General features: G+C 43.6%; 1 protein-coding gene across 3 annotated transcripts in view; it reads right to left on the reverse strand.

Moving 5' to 3' along the window:
• The window catches only part of tbc1d17 (TBC1 domain family, member 17), a 55,043-nt gene extending 40,030 nt beyond the window's left edge, over positions 1-15,013 (reverse strand). For 2 of the 3 annotated variants that reach the window (XM_069909122.1, XM_069909124.1), the window contains exons 1-4: positions 14,753-15,013; positions 4,111-4,209; positions 2,401-2,475; positions 1,716-1,836 (exon numbers count right to left, since the gene is read on the reverse strand). In XM_069909122.1, coding sequence (XP_069765223.1) covers positions 1,716-1,836; positions 2,401-2,475; positions 4,111-4,209; positions 14,753-14,941 — 484 coding nt within the window. In that variant the 5' untranslated portion in view covers positions 14,942-15,013. Of the gene's footprint in view, positions 1-1,715; positions 1,837-2,400; positions 2,476-4,110; positions 4,210-14,442 lie in introns of all 3 variants that reach the window. The other variant, XM_069909125.1, reaches the window with a different exon arrangement.
• Positions 15,014-23,335: the final 8,322 nt, after the last annotated feature.

Genomic DNA, 23,335 nt, shown 5'->3' on the forward strand with positions numbered 1-23,335 from the left:
GTATATTACTTTTTTAAGACTTGGTAATTTTTTTGTGACAAGATTATTCTGCACCATGTGTGCATACATGATGCCTTGATTCTGCGACTATGGTTCTGTTCCACAAATTTGATAACTATTTCCTTGGAATTTTCTGCAGTAGCCTTTTTTATATCATAAATTGTAAACGTTTTGATGTCGTGATGTTTCCATTAGAACAGTATTGCTCACACCATGTTCTAGTTTCTTAATTATTTGAAGTTTGGCACTCATTTTCAACGCACTCTTCTATCTCTTAACACTGAAGTCTATCTACTTTAAGATCCAGTATTATGGGTTTTGTAAATGTGTCTATTATATGCTTGCCACTGTGAATATGTGGCACTTACCAATGCACGCATGCACACAAAAGCCTGCTTCATTTACAAAGATGGACTTTTTGAAAAATTCAGATTCTCGGGTGGTCTGGATTTCGATTGCATATTCAAGAATGTTTCATTTTCATTCCAGCAAGTGATAAAACATAAAATTTGAGAGTATATGAATATTAAATTGGTGATGAAGTATGAGCACTCAAAGTCACCCTGTGTATAATCTATCACTTTTAAGCCTGAATATGGCTGGGATTGTCTGATTTTGGAAGCTAAGCAGGCTCAGGCCTGGTCAGTACTCGGAGGGGAGACTGCCCTGGAACACCAGGTGCTGTAGGTTTCTGTGAGGGGTGCTAGACAAAGTGGCGACTCTCGGCCTGCTTTACAGTAGACAAAAGTCAAATTATTTCATGTATGTTATATTATCAATGTAGTTTTAGAAGCTTAGCAGGCTCAGGCCTGGTCAGTACTTGGAGGGGATAATGCCCTGGAACACCAGGTTCTGTAGGTTTCTGTGAGGGGTGCTAGACAAAGTGGCGACTCTCGGCCTGCTTTACAGTAGACAAAAGTCAAATTATTTCATGTATGTTATATTATCAATGTAGTTTTGGAAGCTTAGCAGGCTCAGGCCTGGTCAGTACTTGGAGGGGAGAATGCCCTGGAACACCAGGTGCTGTAGGTTTCTGTGAGGGGAATGTAGTTTTGGAAGCTTAGCAGGCTCAGGCCTGGTCAGTACTTGGAGGGGAGAATGCCCTGGAACACCAGGTGCTGTAGGTTTCTGTGAGGGGTGCTAGACAAAGTGGCGACTCTCGGCCTGCTTTACGGTAGACAAAAGTCAAATTATTTCATGTATGTTACATTCTCATTGTAGTACAGGTACACAAATCCTTTAACAGAACATTTTAAATCCGGAAAGCTCCAAACACTGGCAATTTTTTTCCTGGTGCTGGTACAGAGGAGGGAGGGAGGGAGGGTGGGGGGGAAAGAGAGAGAGAAAGAGAGAGACGGCAGCATGACTCGGGCACGTGGTTGGGGGGGGGTGGCGAGAGATGGCAGTGCGACTCAGATGGGCGAGGGGGAAAAAGACGACAGCGCGACTCGGGTGGGCGAGAGACACCAGCGCAACTGGAAGGGGGTGGATACGGCAGCACAATTCAGGTGGGCTTAAATCTGGAGCAGTTAGCTTTTGTTCCGAAATCCAGAAAAATCCAAAATTTGGAACACACCGTCCCCCAAGGGTTCCAGACAAAGGATTGTGTACCTGTATTATGTGACAGTAATGGAACCTTGACTTTTTCTTAACAATCACAGTAACATGTAAAGTAAAACTATTAATGTGTCCAGTAATGAGATACTGTCTCTTACCACGTACGTCCTCCTGTGGTCGTGATCTGGTTCCGACTGTGCTAATAACAGCCCAATCAGGTTCGTAACCTGGATCAAATACATCTTCTTCAGTATGACTGGCTCCATTCACAGAGGAATCCTTCAAAAAGCACAAAGTAACAGATAAGAAGCACTGGCAACTATGGATACTAATAAATGAATGCATGTGATTTGGCAGCATTACAAGGTCATTAAACTGCACTTTCTTCTAATGAATACCAAAATACTTCAAGCAGGTTAAATTAGAAAATGCAAACTGTGTTCCAAACATCAAAAATGATTCCAAACCCCCTTTCTTCCTTTGCTATTTAAAAGTCCTAAAATTCAATCTTGACCACACTTCCCCTGATAATACTGTTATCCCACATCAAATATCCTCTAGAAAATATCTTTGGGTACTTGCGTTGAAAACATCGTACAAATACAACCTGATGTGGCCAGTGACCCCAAAGTGGAAGGAGTCTCATGACTCCATCTAATCTCTGCTAAAGCCATCTAGATTGGACCATGTTGACAAGTGAATGGGACAGTTGTTAATATCCCAACAGGATGAAGCCTTGCTATTTTGATGAAAACAAAAAAATGCATGCTGAATAAGAAATTAAATCAATATTCAGCCCAAACACCAGCCTTGTACGGTAATAAATTGACCCAGTCGATTTACCTTCTTGGAGTATAGGAATTGAGACTGTTCTCTGCTCTCACCTACTGGAGTCCATTCCAACACTGTGTCAGCACCCTAGGGAACAAAACAGACACAAATAATGCAAGTGTGTGCATCCATGCATGTATGCTTACATTAAAAAAGGATTTTCACAAATTGAAATGTTGGGGAGGGAAAGGGGCATGCATAATTTCCACCAATTGCCCATAAGATTGGCAGAACACTCATTACACAATGCAGCAATTAGTAAATGGATAATGTTGCGCTTTGCAGCGAAAGAACACAGCCCAAAAGTGAAAGATCAGAAAATGAATTGACCGTATCAGGCAGGACATGTGTAAAGTTAATTGTAGTCAAATTGTCATAAAAATTCAATTGTTTTATTAAAATAATTCAGTGCAAGACACCTATAAATCCATCAACACTGGGGTAAGAAGTATATTCAGTTATACAGTGCGTGATCAACTTGCAGTGGAATATCCTACTGACCTACAACGAGCAGACAGATAAAAGGCTGAAATATATACATTTCGTCTTTGCCATGAGAAAAATCACACTCGGATTCTTTATGTTGTGTTCTTTTTTACCGTATTTGACTGCATCATTGCTGCTTCTGGGACTTGAGGTGGGTCATGTTAGAGAAATGACAGCACCCAGAATCAATTCTGCAAACATGACACACTTTGGTATGGCTGGCGAAAATTGAAAATGTCCAGGTGCAAAGGGACCTGGGAGTCCTCATGCAGGATAGCCTGAAAGTAAACTTGCATGTGATGTTGGTGGTGAAGAGGGTAAATACAATGAAAAGAGGAATAGAATACCAGAGAAGAGATGTGATATTGAAGCTTGATAAGGCGCTGGTGAGACATCACTCAGAGTATTGTGAACAGTTTAGACTCCTCATTTAAGAAAGGATGTGCTGACATTGGAGAGGGTATACAACGATGATTCTGAGAATGAAAGGGTTATTGAACGAAGAGCATTTGACAGCTTTCGGCCTCAACTTATTTGAATTTAGGAGAACGAGGGGGGATATCGTTGAAACATTTTGAAAGTTGAAAGACATGGACAAAGCAGATGTAGAAAGTGGGAGAGTCTAGGACAAGCGGGCACACCTTCAAAATTGAAGGGTGTCCTCTTAGAACAGAGATGTGGATGAATTTCTTCAGTCAGAGAATGGTAAATCTATGGAATTTGTTGCTACAGGCAGTTGTGAAGGCCAGGTCATTGGGTGTATTTAAGGCAGAGATTAATAGCACTAGCCAGGGCATCAAAGGTTACTGGGAAAAGACGGGTAGTGGGGCTGAGTGGGAAAATGGCTAGACTCGATGGGCTGAATATCCCATTTCTGCTGCTAAGTCCCATGGCAATAACAGAGAATTGAAATTCATTTTTGTACAGTGCCTCCACTGCAAATCATGTCACATTCAATGGAAGCACAGATTACTCATGCTGCTCAACGTGGGAGAAACAGCTCTAATTTGTGGCATCTCTAAGGTACAGTTTGGATGAGCAGAGTTCCTCAACTATTATTATCCACACAATCAGAACCTTAAAATATAGCAAGCCACTTAGCTTAAAGTGCCAGCACTTGAAAGGTCCCACATCCATGACTTTCTAAATGAGTCCATCTGCCACACGAGACCCTAATGCTGGCAACTGTGGAATCAGGTATTCCTCCATGCAGAATAGTTGCATTGATCTTCTCACCTTTTCAATGATTCGGATCACTCCAGGAATATGTGTATCCTGGTCATGTGCCCGTTTTGTGCTGGTGTTTAGAAACACGCCATCTTTCTCAAAAGCGATCTGAAAGGGGATGAAGAAAAACAAACCATCAGCAAGGTTGCATTCTGAAGGAAAAGAATCCAATGACATGTTCATGCAAGAAAGGATTCAAATTAATGCTTTGGACTCTGCGAGCCTGTTTTCAGGGACTAAGAACAAGCGTATATACAGGTGTACCGCGTTTTACGAATACTACGAAAATTTGCTTTTACAAAGAAACCTGTGTTCGCTTTTATGAAAGGATTTGAATGGGTTTTACCTTTTATGAAAACAGCCTGCAATAGTAGTGAATGGGTCTTTGCTTTACACCATTTTGGCTTACAAAAAGTTTCATAGGAACATTCAAGTCTTGTAAAGCAGGGTATACCTACACTCCGTGTTCCAGTTTTTAGGGATTACTAACAAGCGCATGTACTGTGTCCCAATTTTCTGGGACTGGTTTTATATCCAACCACCAGCTGGTTCGTACTGCAGTCATGGACCAAGTCGGGAGTACATATTACAAAAGGTTAAAAATGGCCAGATTCGAAAGGGTTAAGGCATCGGCCTGCACGGTCAGAGTAGTGGGCTATTACATAGCCAGTGACCCAGATATGAATCCGAAGCTGTAAGGAGTTTGTCCGTTCTCTCTGTAACGTGCATGGGTTTCCTCCGGGTCCTTCACCTTTAAGAACGTATGGCATTTATAGATCAATTGGGTGTACTTGGGCGGCATGGGCTCATGGACCAGAAGGACCTGTTACTGTGCTGTATCGCTAAAACAAAATTAACAACCTTTCACCCAAAGATGAGGCACAGGATCATACTTGGTTCAAATGATCACAGCCCAGAACATTAACCAAGCTAATTTGCTGAAATAAAGACTGCAACTAAAAACCATTTAATCGCCTGCACGATAAACCCATCAGTACACTGGACTTGGCAACCCAGCATTCTCGGCTAAAGGGCCAGAGTTTTCAGGTTTAAATTCACCAATGATGCTTCAGAATTGGAATTGCGCGCTGAACGGAAGGAGAAAGAAAATTCAAGAAATAGAATACCAGTATCAGTACAAATGATTGTGAAGGTGTTGGAGCATTGCTCAAACAACTGATTGTCTAATGTCTGCTTGGTGAGGACATACACTGATCTTACTCAGTTTGGACATATGCGACTCAGCCACACACTCAGCTGTTCAATCATTAATTAGTACAAACACCACAGCAGGTTCTGGCTCAGGACACCTTTGTTGGACATGTTCAATATCTTTTTTTTTTTTTTTTTTTTTTAATTTTTTTATTTTTCACACCATAAATCACATTAGCCATGATATACACTATTTCTTTTCACACATATACAGTGACTTTTTCTCCCCCCCCCCCCTTTCCTCCCAAACCACCCCCCCACCCCCCCCTCTCATCCATTTTAGGTATACAATCTAGGTTGCATTAAGCCAGTCAGACAATGTTGTCATTCAACAAAATTACACCAGAAATTCTACTGAGTCCATTCTTTTCTTTCCTTCTCCTTCTATCAACTTAGGTAATGTTTGTCCCCGGTAGGTTTTCGCTATTGTATTTAATGTAAGGCTCCTATACTTGTTCGAATATTTCAATATTATTTCTTAACCAATATGTTATTTTTTTTTTCTAATGGAATACATTTATTCATTTAAATTTGGTAGTTTCTTCCTTTTAATTTGGTTATGTATTCCATTAATATTTAAAGACATATAGTTCAGCGTAGCCCTTTTATATTTTGTTTATCTTCTCTTTCCGTTTTTCCATCATTACCTTTCCTCCTTTTCCATTTCTGTTTTCTTATTTTCAACTCTTCATAAGACAACATTCCTACAACATCTAACATTTTCCTTATTCTCCTATTTCTATCTTATTTATCCCCAATCTCCCCTTCACCTCCTGAGTTGTCCTTTATCCCTTGTCGGACAACCACATCTCCCCTCTCCATTTGGATTTGCGAATCCACTCGCAAGCGTCAACTGATTGTGCAGTGACCGCTATTTCCCCCCACCCCGCCTCCCCCAGAAAAGATTTCACTTTTCATATGTCACAAAGGTCCCTCTTTTAATTCCCTCCTTATTCTCTCTATTCCATTACCTTCCCTTATTAATTCTTGTCTATACTATCTATATTTTCCTCTAAGTACAGATACATTCATGTATGCTCATTGTCTCTATTCACTCTTATACCTCTTTACCTGCATACATATCAATCGTGATCATTTTTACTCTCATTACCCGTCTTCTTCCCTCAGTCTATTTTTGTCTTTACCCACATACATATCAGTCGTGATCATTTTAACTCTCATTACCCGTCTTCCTCCCTCAGTCTATTTTTGTAATTGTTCTGCAAATTTTCGTGCTTCTTCTGGATCCGAGAATAGTCTGTTTTGCTGTCCTGGAATAAATATTTTCAATACCGCTGGATGCTTTAGTATAAATTTATACCCTTTCTTCCATAAAATCGCCTTTGCTGTATTGAACTCTTTTCTCTTCTTTAGGAGTTCAAAACTTATATCTGGATAAATGAAGATTTTTTGCCCTTTATACTCCAGTGGTTTGTTGCCCTCTCTTACTTTTTCCATTGTCTTCTCCAGTACCTTTTCTCTTGTAGTATATCTTAGGAATTTTACTACAATAGATCTTGGTTTTTGTTGTGGTTGTGGTTTAGAGGCCAATACTCTATGTGCCCTTTCTATTTCCATTTCATGCTGTAGTTCTGGACATCCTAGGGTCTTAGGGATCCACTCTTTTATAAACTCCCTCATATTCTTGCCTTCTTCATCTTCCTTAAGGCCCACTATCTTTATGTTATTTCTTCTGTTATGGTTTTCCATTGTATCTATTTTTTGAGCTAGTAGTTCTTGTGTCTCTTTAGTTTTTTTATTAGATTTCTCCAATTTCTTTTTTAAGTCTTCTACCTCCATTTCTGCTGCTACTGCCCGCTCTTCCATCTTGTCCATTTTTTTTCCCATTTCTGTTAAGGTCATCTCCATTTTAATTATTTTCTCCTCTGTGTTGTTTATTCTTTTTCTTAAATCCTTAAATTCCTGTGTTTGCCATTCTTTAAATGATTCCATGTATCCTCTAATAAGAGCAAGTATATCCTTTACCTTGCCTCTCTTTTCTTCTTCTATTTCACCATACTCTTCCTCTTCTTCTTCCTCTGAGTTGACCATCTGTTGTTTCTTTGTTGCCCTTTCCTCCTCTTCTATCTTGTTTCTATTGTCTTCTGTGGTCTCTTCTTGCTGCAGGTGTTCTGCAGCTGTCGTTGCCGGCTGTGGAGATCGACTCCCCAGCTGGTCCCCCCTCCCGTCGGTGTGTTTTTTTTCATTCGCATCGCGCATGCGCGAAACTTCGCGCATGCGCGTTTGCGCACTTTTGTTCGGCTCTGCGAGCCATTTTTGTAGTCCATTATTTACCGACCTGAGGGAGCGGGTTTCTCTCTCCGCAGCGGGCCTCTTCGGACAGGTAAGGCCTTCACCTTTTTCCTCCTTTGTCTTCTCTTCCTCTCTTCTTACCGTTGCTTTCGACTTTTCTTTTTTTGTCGCCATCTTCTTTCCACCTTTATACTCACTTTTCTGTAACTTTTATTTCTGTGCCTTTGTGTTTTCTCTTGTTTTTCCCGACTTTTCTGGAGAGGGCTGGAGTTCACCGTCCGGCCACTACTCCATCGCGTGACTCCTCCACTGCTGTTGTTCTCTGATGGTGGTGGGGAGGGTTTTGCCTGTGATCAAAATCAGGATTTATTGTCATGAAGTCATGAAATTCGGTGTTTTCCGGCAGCATCAAAGTGTAAACATTCATATTATAACCATCTTAACACATTACTATATAGAAAAAAATATTGCATGAAAAGTAAGGCAGTGACTTGGGTTCATTGATTTTTCAGGAATCTGATGGCAGAGGGGAAGAAACTGTCCTTGTGCCATTGAGTGCTCGTCTTTAGGCTCCTGTACCTTTTTCCCTGATGGTAGCCAAGTCGGACATGTTCAATATCTTGACAGCAAGATCATATGCAACAAATTAGAAAATTGCAGGAAACAGCATGTGTGCTGTGGAAGGAAATAACTGCCTGGCAATCAGCTGTCAAGATATATATGCATTTCGTTTGATGTTTAATGAAGTACTTTCTTAAATCATATAAATGAATGAAATAAAACCATAATATTTCATTGCTGTGTTTCACTGGTGATCAGACAATATTTGGAAATTTGACTCTTAACATTTGATACACCATGTGTAACGTTTCAGTGCAGAATTGACAATCTTTCAGGCTATATTTCACAAATGAGAGTGCCTTAGCTGTTTCTATCCCAGGGAAGGTACATCTGGCTAAAATGCATGAAGTGAATCAATGCAGTAACAACTATTCTAATGTATAAGGCACGAACGAGAAGCCCTACGGCAATGTTCACCACAATTCCTCAATCCTTTCCTGAAGGCACACTGTGGCCAGATACCTTATGATTTGCACTCATACTAAGTGATAAAATTCCAGGAGTGAATTCACCTCTTATTACTAAGATGACCATTGCATCGTAAACTCACCTGATGTGCCCATGAGATACTCAGTGGTTCTCTTTTTCTTAAATGACCCAATAATCTCCAGTGCAAAGACTCACACCTTGGGCTGCATAAGCCAATTTGAACAGAAATGTACAGATTTTGTGACAATCAATTTTAGAGCACACTGTATCCCATACTGAGGATGCTAATAGCTGAACTTCACTAATACCGACATGGAGCACATACGGCATGTTAAAAACCCTGTGAATTATTCCAAGGTATTCCTCAAAAGCATTATCAAGCAGAATCTATTACTGATTCACGAGAAGAGATAGTATATTAGCTGGTTAACAAGGCAGATTTTATATGAAGCATCTGTATGGAAGGAAGAGGAATTTATAGCAATGGGGAACTAGCACACAAAAGGGGCAGTCATAGACATAATTGAATAGCACGGCAGAATAAAGCTCCAGATGACTTCCTTCTGCTCTGTTGTAAGGGAGGTGGGTGGATTTCAGGAAATAAATGAATATATATTGACAGCTGAAAGCATGCAAACCAATGATATGGTGACTAAAACTGATAGGTGTTCAACAGGTCAAAATTAGAGGCAGATGGGAAGATTGGGAAGATGGGAATGGCAAAGAGATTTCAAAACTAGATTGAGTTTTAGCAAGATCACAGGAAGGAAATGGATAGGAGGCAAGGGTGATGTAAATGCAGTGAGGATTCAGATGCTCAGCTTTAAAATGAAGTTATCGTGTCATCAAATTCTCCCACTGAATGGAATGTTCATAGGAGTGTTGGGTAAAAATGCAGAAGCATGGACTGAAGAAGTTCTGAGAACTAGGAATTTATAGACATTAACCAGAATATGATTTGTTTCTGCAAAAAAATGTTCCACTGGTGTAAAAAGTATCAACATGTTCCACCACCCTGACTGCTACAAAATATACTGATAACAAATTAACCATAGCACTTAATCTTGGAATCAGAGCTGGACAGCATAGAAGCAGGCCCTCCAGCCCACATCAATGCCTATTTATGCAAATGAATAATTAATAAAATATTCGACTGACTTCATAGGGTGAAGAAAGGACTTTGGAATTCTATCCCCTTCCTGTGGGCAAGGCAGAATCACAATTTATTGGCACTGCAAAAAAAAACTGTACCCATCGTACACATGTAAATAAAGAAATGAAACAATCAATAGAGTGAAAAAGTAAACGTCCTTAAATGAGTCCCCGATTGACTTTGTTGTTGGGGTACCAGCTGTTCCTGAACCTGGTGGTTCCGATACCTCTCTCCTGATGGTAGCGGTGAGAATAGAGAGTGTGAATCCTTGATGATTGCTGCTGCTCTCTGAAGGCAGCGTTCCCTGTAGATATTCTCGATAGATGGGAGGGTTTGGCCTGTGAAGTCCCGGGCTGTGTCCATTACCTTTTTGCATGGCTTTGTGCTCAGGGGTATTGGAGTCCCCATACCAACCTGTGATGCAGCCGGTCAGCACACCTTCCACCATCCATCTGTAGAAATTTGCCAGGGTTTCTGATACCAAACTTCTGAGGAAGTACAGGCACTGACGTGCTTTATTCATGATGCCATTAGTGGCTTGGGACCAGGAAAGATTCTCTGAGATAGTGACTTCCAAGAATTTGAATTTGCTCACCCTCTGTGATCATTAGATTGTACAACTCTGGGTTTTCCCTTCCTGAAGTTAGCAATTAGCTCCTTGGTTTTAGTGACACTAAGTGCGAGGTTGTTGTTTCTCTACCATTCAGCCAAGTTTTCAATTCCCCTCCCGTACGCTGACTCATCAACTGCTTTTATATAACCCACCACCATGCTATTTGTCAGTGAAATTGTAAATGGTGGTGTTGTACCAAGCCATTGAATCATAGGTATATATAAGTGAGTCGAGCAGGGGGCTAAGAACACAACCCTGTAGTGCTCCGGTACTGATGGACGTTTTGGAGGAGATGTTCTTACCAATCCTCACTGATTGTGGTCCGGGGTCTAGATACGATGTTTGGGTGAGGAGTGGCACATTTTTGCTGATCCTCTCAGCTCATGGAAATACATGCTGCAGTTGTAGTGTGGCTACTGCTACTACATTAAAGATAAAAGGATTCCAGGATGATTAACTTTTCAAAAATCATGTGGACCTGCCGTCATGCTGTTGAACTCAAGCCCAGCATGTCCACACCGAACACTGTACCCTCTTGTTTTAGTCCCACTTGCCCGCATTCGGCCTATACCCCTGAATCCCCTCCCATCCATGCTTTATTTCACTTTGCCAAAGGTGTCAGAAGGTTGCCCTCCTGACTCCAAATCAAATTTTACTCCAAAACCCTGTGTTTAAAAAAACCCATCTTGTACAAACCCTTATGCAAGCCAGCACTACTCTCCTGCTGAGCGTAAAGCCCTGGAAAAAATGGTGGTCACAACCCAGGCAAAACCATCAGACTTATCAACCACAAACTCAGTCAGGGATTCATTTAAGGACTTTATTGATTCTTTTTCTGTCCATACTGCACAGTTTTCATTATTTGTTGACAGATGTACATTTTTGTTTGCACTATCAGTAAGTGGTAACTTTGCCTTGCCCATATAAGGGGACTCTCAGGGTTGTTATGTCATGTATGAACTGACAATAAACCTGAAATTTGCTGCTCGACTGATTAGTTATTTCATAAGATCATGGGTGTAATCTTTTCTTTACATTCCTTTCACAATAAACGCTCACTCCCTTGTTTCACCCTTGTGTATCTGTATAATCATGAACTAAGGATCACCTGCAGTCTCAAAGATGGAGCCTTCACCAAAGGAGAACAGGGGAGGCAACAACTACAATTGGGAGGGTCAGAGATCTTGACGGAGGGAGAGGCATGATTGCCGAACAGTAAGGCACCTGAATGAATGATCTCTGCACATTAGTATAAATATACAGCGATACACAAATACAGTAGGTCCCCCTTTATCAGTGGGGGATATGTTCCAAGACCCCAGCGAATGCCTGAAACCATGGATAGTACCGAACCCTATACATACACACCTATGATAAAGTTTAATTTATAAATTAGATACAAAAGATTAACAACAATTATAAGACTATTTTAAAAAAGTGGCGAACACAAGCACTGCAATTGATCTGAGTACTATATTTTTGGATCGCGGGTAACTGAAACGCAGAAAGTGAAATCATGGATAACGGGGGACCACTGTAGTTAATACCTTATCATTCTCAATATGTGACCTCATCCATGTGTCCCCATGTTACAGTATTTTCTGAGGATACTATCTAAGTGGCCTGCAGAGCATCACAATAGCTTACAGCCTGGTGGTAGATGAAAATCTACAGATGCTGGGCCTCATCCACTCATCCTTAGAACCTACCCCTGTGGCTGCAAGATGTGCTACATTTGCACTTAATCTCCTACCTTACCACTATTCAGGGTGCCAAAGAGTCCTTCCAAGTGAAGCAACACTTGACCTGTGAATCTGTCAGGGTACTTGCTGCATCCAAATGCTTCTGATGTGGCTTCCACATTAGGTAGACTGGACACAGACAAAGAGATCACTTCATTGAGCACCTTCGATCTGTCTGCTGCAACAGCAAAGACCTCCCAGAGACCAATTACTTCAATCCCACACACCATTGCCATGTTGACATCTGTGGCTTCCAGCACTACTCAGTGAAGTACAAAAATCTTGAGACCTTGTGATTGTTATAAAATGCTGGAAGAACTCAGCTGGTCTCGCAGCATAATGTTTCGGGCCTGAGCCCTCCTTCATGGAAGATGAAGGAATAAAGACTGAATATTGGCTGGGGAGGAGTTTAGAACAACTAAAGATGTTCTTTGGATTTGATAAGGGGAGAGGTGAGAATTGATTTTGGAACTGTGAAATGAGACAGAGGGAAAAAAGAGAGAGAAAGGGAGTGCGCACTGGGGGATGATAGGGTGGCCATTCCAAAGGAGGTCATGGTCATAGGTAAATGTATATTTCTATCTATCACTATCTCTCGATACACAAACATATATATATCTATACACACAGATCTCATCATCATCATGGTCCATCCCTTCGCGAGTGAAGATGAGCACGGTGCCTATTGCTCTTCTGCCCTCACAGAACTTTTTAGCTGTTGTCGCATTGTGATGTGCCACTGCAGATCGTGGAACGCCATGCAGTGAGATTTTTTGCGAGGCCCTCCCAGTCAGTAGGGTTGACATGGAATGACTGGAGATCACGCTTGATTATGCCTTTGTAACAAAGATGTGGGCAGCCAACAGGGCAGGGAGCATCCAGTAGCCCACCGTAGAGGACATCTTTGGGCAATCGGCCGTCCTCCATACGGAAAAATGTGGCCAGCAGATGGTTGAGTAGAGGTCCATACTTCCAGTCTTCTCCAGGATTCATATATACACATATGCACATGTATATATATACACACACACACACACCACGTAGGTTTCTATTTGTGGCATCTCCAAAACTGTTTAATTTAAAAGGAGGAAAGGCGACAGGGGGAAGGGGAGCCCCCACAAGATGGGGGTGGGGGAGGGGGGGGGGGTGTGGAGACGTTCCTCCAATCTGCGGCCGGTCTCAGCCTGGCAAGTACCGTCTCTCGGGTAACTATTAAGTTGAGGCCACCTGCAAATCGAACACCTGACATTCTGCCTCTCGGCAGTTCCCAACCGAGCAGAATCAAAGCCCGTATCCCTCCCCTCTCCCCCCAGTTCCACACTCTCTTCCTTCTACCAGATAACTTCGCCTCCCCCCATACTTGTTCGCCTGCTGTTTCTCCCCTTCCCCCTCCACCCCTTCCCCCTCTCCCCCCTCCCCTCCCCTCCCCCTCTCTCCCTCCCCTCCCCCTCTCTCCCTCCCCTCCCCCTCTCTCCCTCCCCTCCCCCTCTCTCCCTCCCCTCCCCCTCTCTCCCTCCCCTCCCCCTCTCTCCCTCCCCTCCCCCTCTCTCCCTCCCCTCCCCCTCTCTCCCTCCCCTCCCCCTCTCTCCCTCCCCTCCCCCTCTCTCCCTCCCCTCCCCCTCTCTCCCTCCCCTCCCCCTCTCTCCCTCCCCTCCCCCTCTCTCCCTCCCCTCCCCCTCTCTCCCTCCCCTCCCCCTCCCCTCCCCCTCTCTCCCTCCCCTCCCCCTCTCTCCCTCCCCTCCCCCTCTCTCCCTCCCCTCCCCCTCTCTCCCTCCCCTCCCCCTCTCTCCCTCCCCTCCCCCTCTCTCCCTCCCCTCCCCCTCTCTCCCTCCCCTCCCCCTCTCTCCCTCCCCTCCCCCTCTCTCCCTCCCCTCCCCCTCTCTCCCTCCCCTCCCCCTCTCTCCCTCCCCTCCCCCTCTCTCCCTCCCCTCCCCCTCTCTCCCTCCCCTCCCCCTCTCTCCCTCCCCTCCCCCTCTCTCCCTCCCCTCCCCCTCTCTCCCTCCCCTCCCCCTCTCTCCCTCCCCTCCCCCTCTCTCCCTCCCCTCCCCCTCTCTCCCTCCCCTCCCCCTCTCCCCCCTCCCCTCCCCCTCTCTCCCTCCCCTCCCCCTCTCTCCCTCCCCTCCCCCTCCCTCCCCTCCCCCTCTCTCCCTCCCCTCTCCCTCTCTCCCTCTCTCCCTCCCTCCCTTCCCTCTCCCCTCCCCTCGGGTCGCCTGATTTTGAATTAGATCCACGCCTTGCCCCAGCTTCTTCGGTCCTTGTTGTTATTCCCGTGCTGACTTACAGAAGCTCTGAGCCCATAACCAGTGAACTATTATTACCTTGTGGTTGTCTCCAGACGAGCCCATCTTTCACCCGATTAAAAACAAACCCCCGTCTGGCACCACTTCCGGTCGGCGCCGATTTCCGATTGGCTCCCACCCAGATCAATCACTCTCAGAGGGCGGGATTAGCCGGCCATTGCCCCTTTAAGGTGATTTCTTTTCTCTGTGAGAGTGAAGTTTGATTTGAATGAGCTCTTCTCTAACCAGGTGGCAACACTGAGGAGCAGTAGGGAAAGCAGGGGCATCGTTTGAGGGTGTCGGGTCGAAGCAACTCCTCCTTGGACGCTGCCTGGTTCTAGGGACTTACTTTGTTCCAGGCGTTAACGTTGGGGGAATAAAAAAGTCTTCGCATGATCTTGACGGCCCTCAACGTTTGCAATAAAAGCCCTCCGGGCACAAGGAAAAAGAGGCGTAGTTCTTTCTGCCAAGTTGTGTGTGAGGGGAATGGGGCCAGCCGCCATTTTGATGCGGGGAATATCAGCCCTTCTTCCCTCATAAACCGCCTTTCAGTCGCTTCTCCCTCTGTTTTAAAAAGGAATGATCGCTCCGGCGCATCTCTTATTCGGGCCGGGTGGGGGGGGGGGGGGGGGGGAGCGGGGAAGAGAAGAGAGCAGGGGGAAATAGTTGCCTCGTAAACACCACCGCCACTCGCGTGAGGGAGGGGGAGCCGGGGTGGGGGGGGGGGAAGAGCCTCCATGTTTGTGAGGGGCAAAGGCCGTTGCCCCCCCCCCCCCCCCCCCAACTACGCTCTTGGAAATTTTTAAACACGCTGATCGTTTAATTCTCTGAGTGAGAAGGACAATTCGCTGGGCGAAGGGGAGAGAAAAAAAAATATTTTAAAGTAATAACAATCCTGCGGGGTGCCTGACGTCATACGCATTGCGTGATGATATGAATGGAACGCTGTGCCTCCTGATGTCATACGCATTGCGTGATGATATAAGAGGGGGGGGTGTGGCAACGCTGTGCCTCGGAGGGTCTGTCTGTAGGAAGGGGTGAGGAGAGGCAGGTAAGGAGCTGCCCGTGGGGAGAGGGAGGTGGGGAAGGGGCTGGGATTCGGCCTCTAACGTCGTCCGGCCCTCTTCTTTCCCCATGCTGTTTGGAGCCTGTTCCCCCCCCTTCCCGGAGAGGCTGTTTTAAAGTCCCCCCTCCGTTGTTTGTTTATTCTCTGACCCAAGGGCTGTTCTAAAATTACCTGCCCCGATGCTCTATAATGCACTGTGCTGAGGTGAGAGGCGATTCGTGCAATGTTTATTGCAATATTTTTTGTCTGTGATCAAATTTGATAGAGGTTTGCAAAAGTATGAGGGGTGTAGACTTAGATTAGGGCAAGGGGGAAAGGTTTAGGGGGAATTTTCCCTCCCCCCCTCTCCCCTGGGAGTGGAAGGAGTTGCTATCTGACTTGGCAAAGGTGAGTCTGAATAGGAGAGGTTATTGGAATGGGTGCAGGTCAGTGGGACTCTGGGGTCAGCGCAGGCTAGAGGGGCCGAATGGCCTGTCTTCGCTGGAGCACCGTGATTAAATGGTGCTGTTCTAAACGGGGCAGAGGGAATTGGATGAGTGTGTGGCTAAGCTAAGTGTTTAGGAAACCTCGGCTTCCTGAAGAAACTGGTGTACCAACTTGGGTGATGCTCTGGTTAGGTCTTTGGATCAAGAGGTTCTAATTTTTTTGGAATTCGTCTTCAGAAAGCTGAAACGTCAGCTTTCCATTTCCATTCACGGTCCTCCACTTTTTTTTTGTTGCAGGTGTAGGTGTTGAGTTCTAATCTGTGCACTTTAGGCAGGATGTGACTGTGCAGAAAGTACTTGATGGCGTCAAGTTTATTGACATCCGATTGCACTTAAAGACACTGCCTTACTTTGATTTTTTGTGTGCACTGTTTTTAATTTATTTTTTGTTAGGTGCTTCATATAAATGTTTGCATCGTGATGCTGCCAAAACAAAATTGTGACTTGTTCGTGACAATAAATTCTGATTCTGGAGTACAATCTGATGAAACAACGTTCTCAGGTCCTCTGTGCAAAACACACAGACATGACACTTGTACAGACAAATGATGCATATGCAGGACCAGTGTTCACATGTGTGTGAACAGATAGTGATGTATATACATAGACATTTTTGTAGATATGAGCTATTGCTCCCCAGATTATTTCCCAGATATGAAGATTGCATCTACAAGGTTAAGAGAAAACTACCTAATCAGGGTAGAAATGGTGTCCAAAATTATGATTTTAATAAGCGGAATAGAAGGAAGATGTTTCCATTTAAAAGTGCTTTTCAAACTTATTCTTTCCACTCACCACTTTTAAGTAATCCTTATGCCGTAGGTGCTCCATGATTTGTAAGGGGTTACTTAAGGTGGGATGCGAGTAGAAAGAAAAAGTTTGAAAGCCATTGATTTAAAGGAAGTTCATAAAATGGTGAGGCACTGATTTAACGCTAAGTGTGTGAGGATAGAATTTTTTGTTTGTGACAGGAACTTGCTGGTTGTAATAGCTGCCAAAGCAGTCATCCAGGTCTTTCAAGGAAAAAAATTGGATGAATACTTACCATAATTTATAGGGTTACAAAGTAAATAGGATTGAGCCATGAAAGACCTCAACAATGAAGACAATGTTTACATCTGGTACCGCACGGATGGCAGTCTCTTCAATCTGAAGTGCCTGCAAGCTCACACCAAGACACAAGAGCAACTCGTCCGTGAACTACTCTTTGCAGACGATGCCGCTTTGGTTGCCCATTCTGAGCCAGCTCTTCAGCGCTTGACGTCCTGTTTTGCGGAAACTGCCTGAAGAAAACTGAGGTCCTCTATCAGCCAGCTTCCCACCATGACTACCAGCCCCCCCCCCCCCCCCCACATCTCCATCGGGCACACAAAACTCAAAACGGTCAACCAGTTTACCTATTGCACCATTTCATCGGATGCAAGGATCGACAACGAGATAGATAACAGACTCGCCAAGGCAAATAGTGCCTTTGGAAGACTACACAAAAGAGTCTGTAAAAACAACCAACTGAAAAACCTCACAAAGATTAGCGTATACAGAGCCGTTGTCATACCCACACTCCTGTTCGGCTCCGAATCATGGGTCCTCTACCGGCATCACCTACGACTCCTAGAAAGCTTCCACCAGCGTTGTCTCCATTCCATCCTCAACATTCATTGGAGCGACTTCATCACCAACATCGAAGTACTCAAGATGGCAGAGGCCGACAGCATCGAATCCACGCTGCTGAAGATCCAACTGCGCTGGGTAGGTCACGTCTCCAGAATGGAGGACCATCACCTTCCTAAGATCGTGTTATATGGCGAGCTCTCCACTGGCCACCGTGACAGGTGCACCAAAGAAGAGGTACAAGGACTGCCTAAAGAAATCTCTTGGTGCCTGCCACATTGACCACCGCCAGAGGGCTGATATCGCCTCCAACCGTGTATCTTGGCGCCTCACAGTTCGGAGGGCAGCAACCTCCTTTGAAGAAGACCGCAGAGCCCACCTCACTGACAAAAGACAAAGGAGGAAAAACCCAACACCAACCCACCAATTTTCCCTTGCAACCGCTTCAACCATGTCTGCCTGTCCCACATCGGACTTGTCAGCCACAAACGAGCCTGCAGCTGACGTGGACATTACACTCCATAAATCTTCGTCCGCGAAGCCAAGCCAAAGGAAAGGAAAGGATTGAGTGGATTGGTAAACTACAAGGCAGTGATCAGAATCAGGTTTTATTGTCCTGAAATTAGTTTTGTCGCCCCAGAATTGAGCAGAATATGGTGCAAAAATTACTTTAAATTACATTTTTGTTAATGCAAGATTTGAAAATGAATAACTAGTGCAAAATAAGACAAAAAGTGAAGCTGGTCCATTGTCCTTTCAAAAATCTGATGCCGAGGGGAAGAAGCTGCTTTTGTAATATTGAGTGTGTCTTCAGGATCCTGTTCCTCCTTCCTGATGTCAGCAGTGAGAAAAGGGCATGAGAAGTGGTGAGAATTCTTGAGAATAGAGGCCGCTTTTATGAGGCTAAGGATGTCCTTAATGGAGTGAGAACTAAAGCCCATGATGGTGCTGGCTGAGCTTACAGCTCTGTAGCCTGTTCCTGTCTTGTGCATTTGCTCCTCCATGCCAGACAGTGATGTAACCAATCAGAATGCTCTCCACAGTAGACAAAAAAAATTTGCAAGAATCTTGGGTGACATACCAAGTCTTCTCAAACTCCTAACAAAGTATACATCAACAGGGAATGCTGCTGTCATCAAGGATCCACTTTCTCCAGTACATGCTCTGTTCTCGCTGCAACCATCAAGAAAGAGGTAAAGGTGATACAAGCCTTCCTTGCACAGCTAGGTCCAGGAACAGCTGCTACCCCTCCACCATCAGACTCCTCAAGGACAAACTCAGAGACTCATTTAAAGACTTGTGCAACTGATTGATTTTCTTTCTGTATTGCACGGTCAGTTTGTTTATATTTCTTTATTTGTTTACATGAATACATTGAGCACAGGTTTTTTTTTGAACTTCCAATTTATGGTAATTCTGTCTCACCTACAGGAAAAAGAATTTCAGGGTTGTATGTAATGTCATGTACGTACTCTGACAATAAATTTGAACTTTGACTTTATTTGTGTTTGGTTTCCTTCTGTGGAAAAGCTATCCTTTGGATAGCAGAACTTTGGGAGTACTTGTCCCAGGGTAGTGGTTCCTTGTTGTGCTTCTGGGTAGAACAAGCATGCTGTAGCGATTGGCCTTTCATGAAGGATTCCATGCATCCTTGTACTGCCAGGTTTGGAAGAGAGAGAAGTGGAAGGCTAGCTACGATAACTTGGGTTGAGAAGCTGTATGATTCTGAATATTCATACCCAAGTATCTGTCTGCATTCAATTCTTGAGTGAGAGACAGTGAGAAGCTCCATGCAGCATATTTTGGCTATGGGCAATCAAAAGTCGATTTATCTTCAAATCTATCAAAGTTCCTCTGAGAGAGAGATTAACTCTACTTTTTTGATGAGCTTTTTTAATGAGATGGTGGTTAACCTTAGTGGTTAGAGACTGGTTGAGCAATTCAAGGTTCTGCATTTTAATCACATCCTGCGTTATTTGGGGAACGATGTAGGGTAGAACTTTCAAAGTGTTTTGAATTTTTGGAGAACAAAACCCCTGTTTGCCCAATGGTGGTGTAATAGAGGAATTGGGCAGAATGTTGAAAGACCAGAGATATAGCAACCATTCGACATATTTGGTTAACCAGTTGTGGAGGCAATCATACTGGTAATCACTTCTTTCTCTTATCTATTGGTTTGAATGGTTCCTTTCCTAAATAAAACTTGGAACCATTTGCTGTCAGGCATGGAATAAACTGCAAGTTGTTTTGGTAATGGTGCGGGTGATAGGCGTTTGCTGTAAAACTATTCGAACACTTATGAAATTACTTTCTGGGAGTTTCTGCAAAATGTGTTTCTTTGATTTAAGTGAATGGTCTGAAATATACCAATTATTGCTTCTAATTATTCAATGAATTTATGCCGATTTAGATGAAGTGCATTTCTGACAAGTAGGTCTGAGCAGTTTGGAAAATGGGAGATCGAGGAAAGGTTGTACAGATAATAAGAATTGACGTCATTAGTTAAAATAGTTAAGTCAGGATTCTGGTCTTCAAATGATTCAAGTGTCACACATTTAGTGAGCTTAGAAATTGGCTCTCATTAGGTTTGTCTTCTATCATTCATAATGGTCACCTAGCTGTGTGAGGTCTTGATGAACCTTTAATCGATGGTTTTCAACCTTTTTCTTTCCACTCACATCCCACTTTAAGTAATCTCTATGCCATCGGTGCTCTGTGATTAGTAAGGGATTGCTTAAGGTGGGATGTGAGTGGTTGAGAACCAGTGCTCTAGACCCAATTGTTACTGAAGTATTTTGCTTGAGAAGAATTGTCCTTGGCCCATTTCCTTTGGAGTTATGAAACTGTGCACGTAACGAGTCAATTAGGGATGATTAAAACAGTGGTTTTCAAACATTTTCTTTCCACCTTCATATCACCTTAAGCAATCCCTCACTAATCACAGATACCTACAGCATAGGGAATACTTAAAGTGGTACGTGAGTGAAAGAAAAAGGTTGAGAAGCACTGCTCCTTTGGGGAAAGTTCGAGAGAGAATTTGAGAGGGTGGGGTGCCTGGATAATTATATCATGTATGTACAGGTACTGTATTTGTAAATATCCAGTATGAAGTTGTCTAAAACTGGTATTGGCTGTCTGTTCCCCATATTTTGTTTTCTCCGTTGGCATCTAAAAATTGAAACAAAAACTGCAGATATTCGAAATTTAAATAAAGAGAAATTGTGGAAAAAAATTCCAGCAGGACGGACAGCGTTGTTTTCTCCATTTCTGTCAACTCTACAGTCCGTGGATTTCTCCAATAATTCTGAATCTTGATCAGCCCTAAATTTATTTGAGCTCCCTCAAATCTTGACTGGAGAAGATTGGTGGACAGCTTATCTTGCCCACATATTCAACAAGGGCACCTGGGGACAGGACTGGAGGTCATGGGCAGTCAATGGCAAATGGTATACCACAAAGATTGGTGCTGGGAGCTGTGTTTTGATCTGAGTAACACACGAAAGTCTGCTGACACCGTGATTGAAGTAAAATCAATGCTGGAGAAACTCAGCCGGTCAAATGGCATATTTTATATAGCGAATATAAAGATACATAACCGACATTTCAGGCTTGAGCCCTTCATCAAGGTATGAACAAAATGTAGCCAGGCACCTGCACAAAATTATGGGGGGGAGGGGGTTGATAAGGAGCACAGTTCCACAAGGAGGAAGTAAGTGTTGCATGAGGAAGGGAGGGCACACCAGCAAATGGGAAGGGGCATGTCTCTGTGAAGTGGGGGGGGAAGGAGGGTTGGAGAGCTGGAAGAAATAAGGCAGAGAAACACAATCAGAATTTGTTGTCATGAACAAATCACAAATTTGTTATTGTGGGGTAGAGTCACAGAGCAAACATTCATAAAAGCCACCTTACAACAATAATTGAAAATTTGATTCACTGATCATTCAAGAATCAGATGGCAGCGGGGAATAAGGTGTCTTTGTGCCATTGAGTGCTCATTTAGGCTCCTGCACCTTTTTTTCAAGGGTAGCAGAATGAAGAGGGCATGGCCTGGGTGGTGGGCGTCCTTGAGGATAGAGACTGCTTTCTTAAGACCCAGCCATTTGTCAATGTCCTCGATGGAGTGAAGGCTGGTGTCCATGATGTCGCAGGCCAAGATAGCAACCCTCTGGAGTTTTATCTTGGCATCTCCATACCAGTCAGTCATGCAGTAAAATGCTCTCCACGGTACCCCTGTCGAAGTTTGAGAGTCTTCCGTGAGATATAGAATCTCCTCAAACATTTCACAAAGTATAGCAGGAATGGGAAGGAAGAAGACTAACAGAATCTAGAGATGTTGATGTTAATGCCATCTGGTTGGAGAGTGCGCAGACAGAAAATAACACGACCACAATGTTTGATATGTACTGTATATGACCAGAATAAGAATGAAGGCGACCTAATTAATATGTTTGAATGTGACAAAAATTGGTAGAGATGGCAAAGAAAATTCTCAGAATAGTGCACAATACAAAATAACAGCAAAGCAGTAACAGATGGGAATTTAATATAAACGAGCTTGAGGTAATGCACATGGGAAGTCATTTTAGGTTGGGCAAATTGACTAAATGACTGATCGGGATCTTCCAATTGATGTACAGGGAGACCTAAGCCGAGGCAATGCAGATAGGGTAATGAAGAAGGCATTTGGTACATTTTTCATTCATAGGCCAAAGGTGTTGAGCACAACGACCTGGAGTGACAAGTTGCAGTTGTCCAAAATGTTGTTTAAATTGTTTTGAGAGTGTGCAGTTTTGATTGTGTTTTACAGGAAGGATATGGCAGCAATAGAATAAGGGTTTTCATCGGTGTACTGATTATTAGAGAAGGCTGCCAAAGGAGGTGGTAGAGTGAGATATCATTTTAAAAGCCATTTGTATGGTAACTTGATACGAAAAGCATAGAGCAGGGATGGCCAAATTTTTCTTGGTTGTGGGCCACCTAAGGAAAAAATGTCAGGAGTCATAGGCCGTCAGTTTTCAACCAGTTATACCGCATGAAAAATTGTATGCTTAGATCAGCAAACCCATGTGTCATCTAAAATTCATTTTCCATCAAAATAACTGTACAACACTACTGAACAGTTTAACAGTTGACATTACAGTAGTTCATTGAGGTGCTCACATATTACAGTGGGCATTTCTCTGTCTGCTGCTCTTAAATTTTAATGAATACAATAAAAACTCTTTAAAATTCTCATTCAAAAAGCGGTGGAAAATGAGAACCAGAGAAAAGATCAAGGGACCAGGCCGTCTCCAACATTCCTCCACAACTCTGAGTACAGTTCATGGCCTAAGTGTCCATCTTAATTATTATAATGCAATGTGTAAATCTGCAGGTGGGTTATTAAAGATGGGCTATTAAAGTTATCAGGTTCTTTGCAAATCAAATAAACACACTTCCCCTTAACTTTCTCCCCCTCCCACCCCCCCCCCCAGAAATTTTCATTTTCCCACCATGTCTGAAATTTTCTGTCCCTTGCTATTTTGTCTTTTTTCAGTTCCGCCATGTTTAATCAACTGAGGTAAATTTTTTGTAAAACTGAGGTAAACACTTTCATCATTGAGTAACATTGCAACAGTCTGACTAGTAGTTGTTCAAAATGGCAGTGACGTCTTATGTTGAAACTCAGAAGTGTGCAGAGAGACTGTGTTCTGATGGCCATAATTCCATTTTTAAAATTTACCCTGGGCCACTTAAAAATGGTCATTGGAGCCTGGCATAGGGATATGCA

This window comes from Narcine bancroftii, chromosome 13 (assembly GCF_036971445.1).
Source record: "Narcine bancroftii isolate sNarBan1 chromosome 13, sNarBan1.hap1, whole genome shotgun sequence".
Taxonomy (NCBI): domain Eukaryota; kingdom Metazoa; phylum Chordata; class Chondrichthyes; order Torpediniformes; family Narcinidae; genus Narcine; species Narcine bancroftii.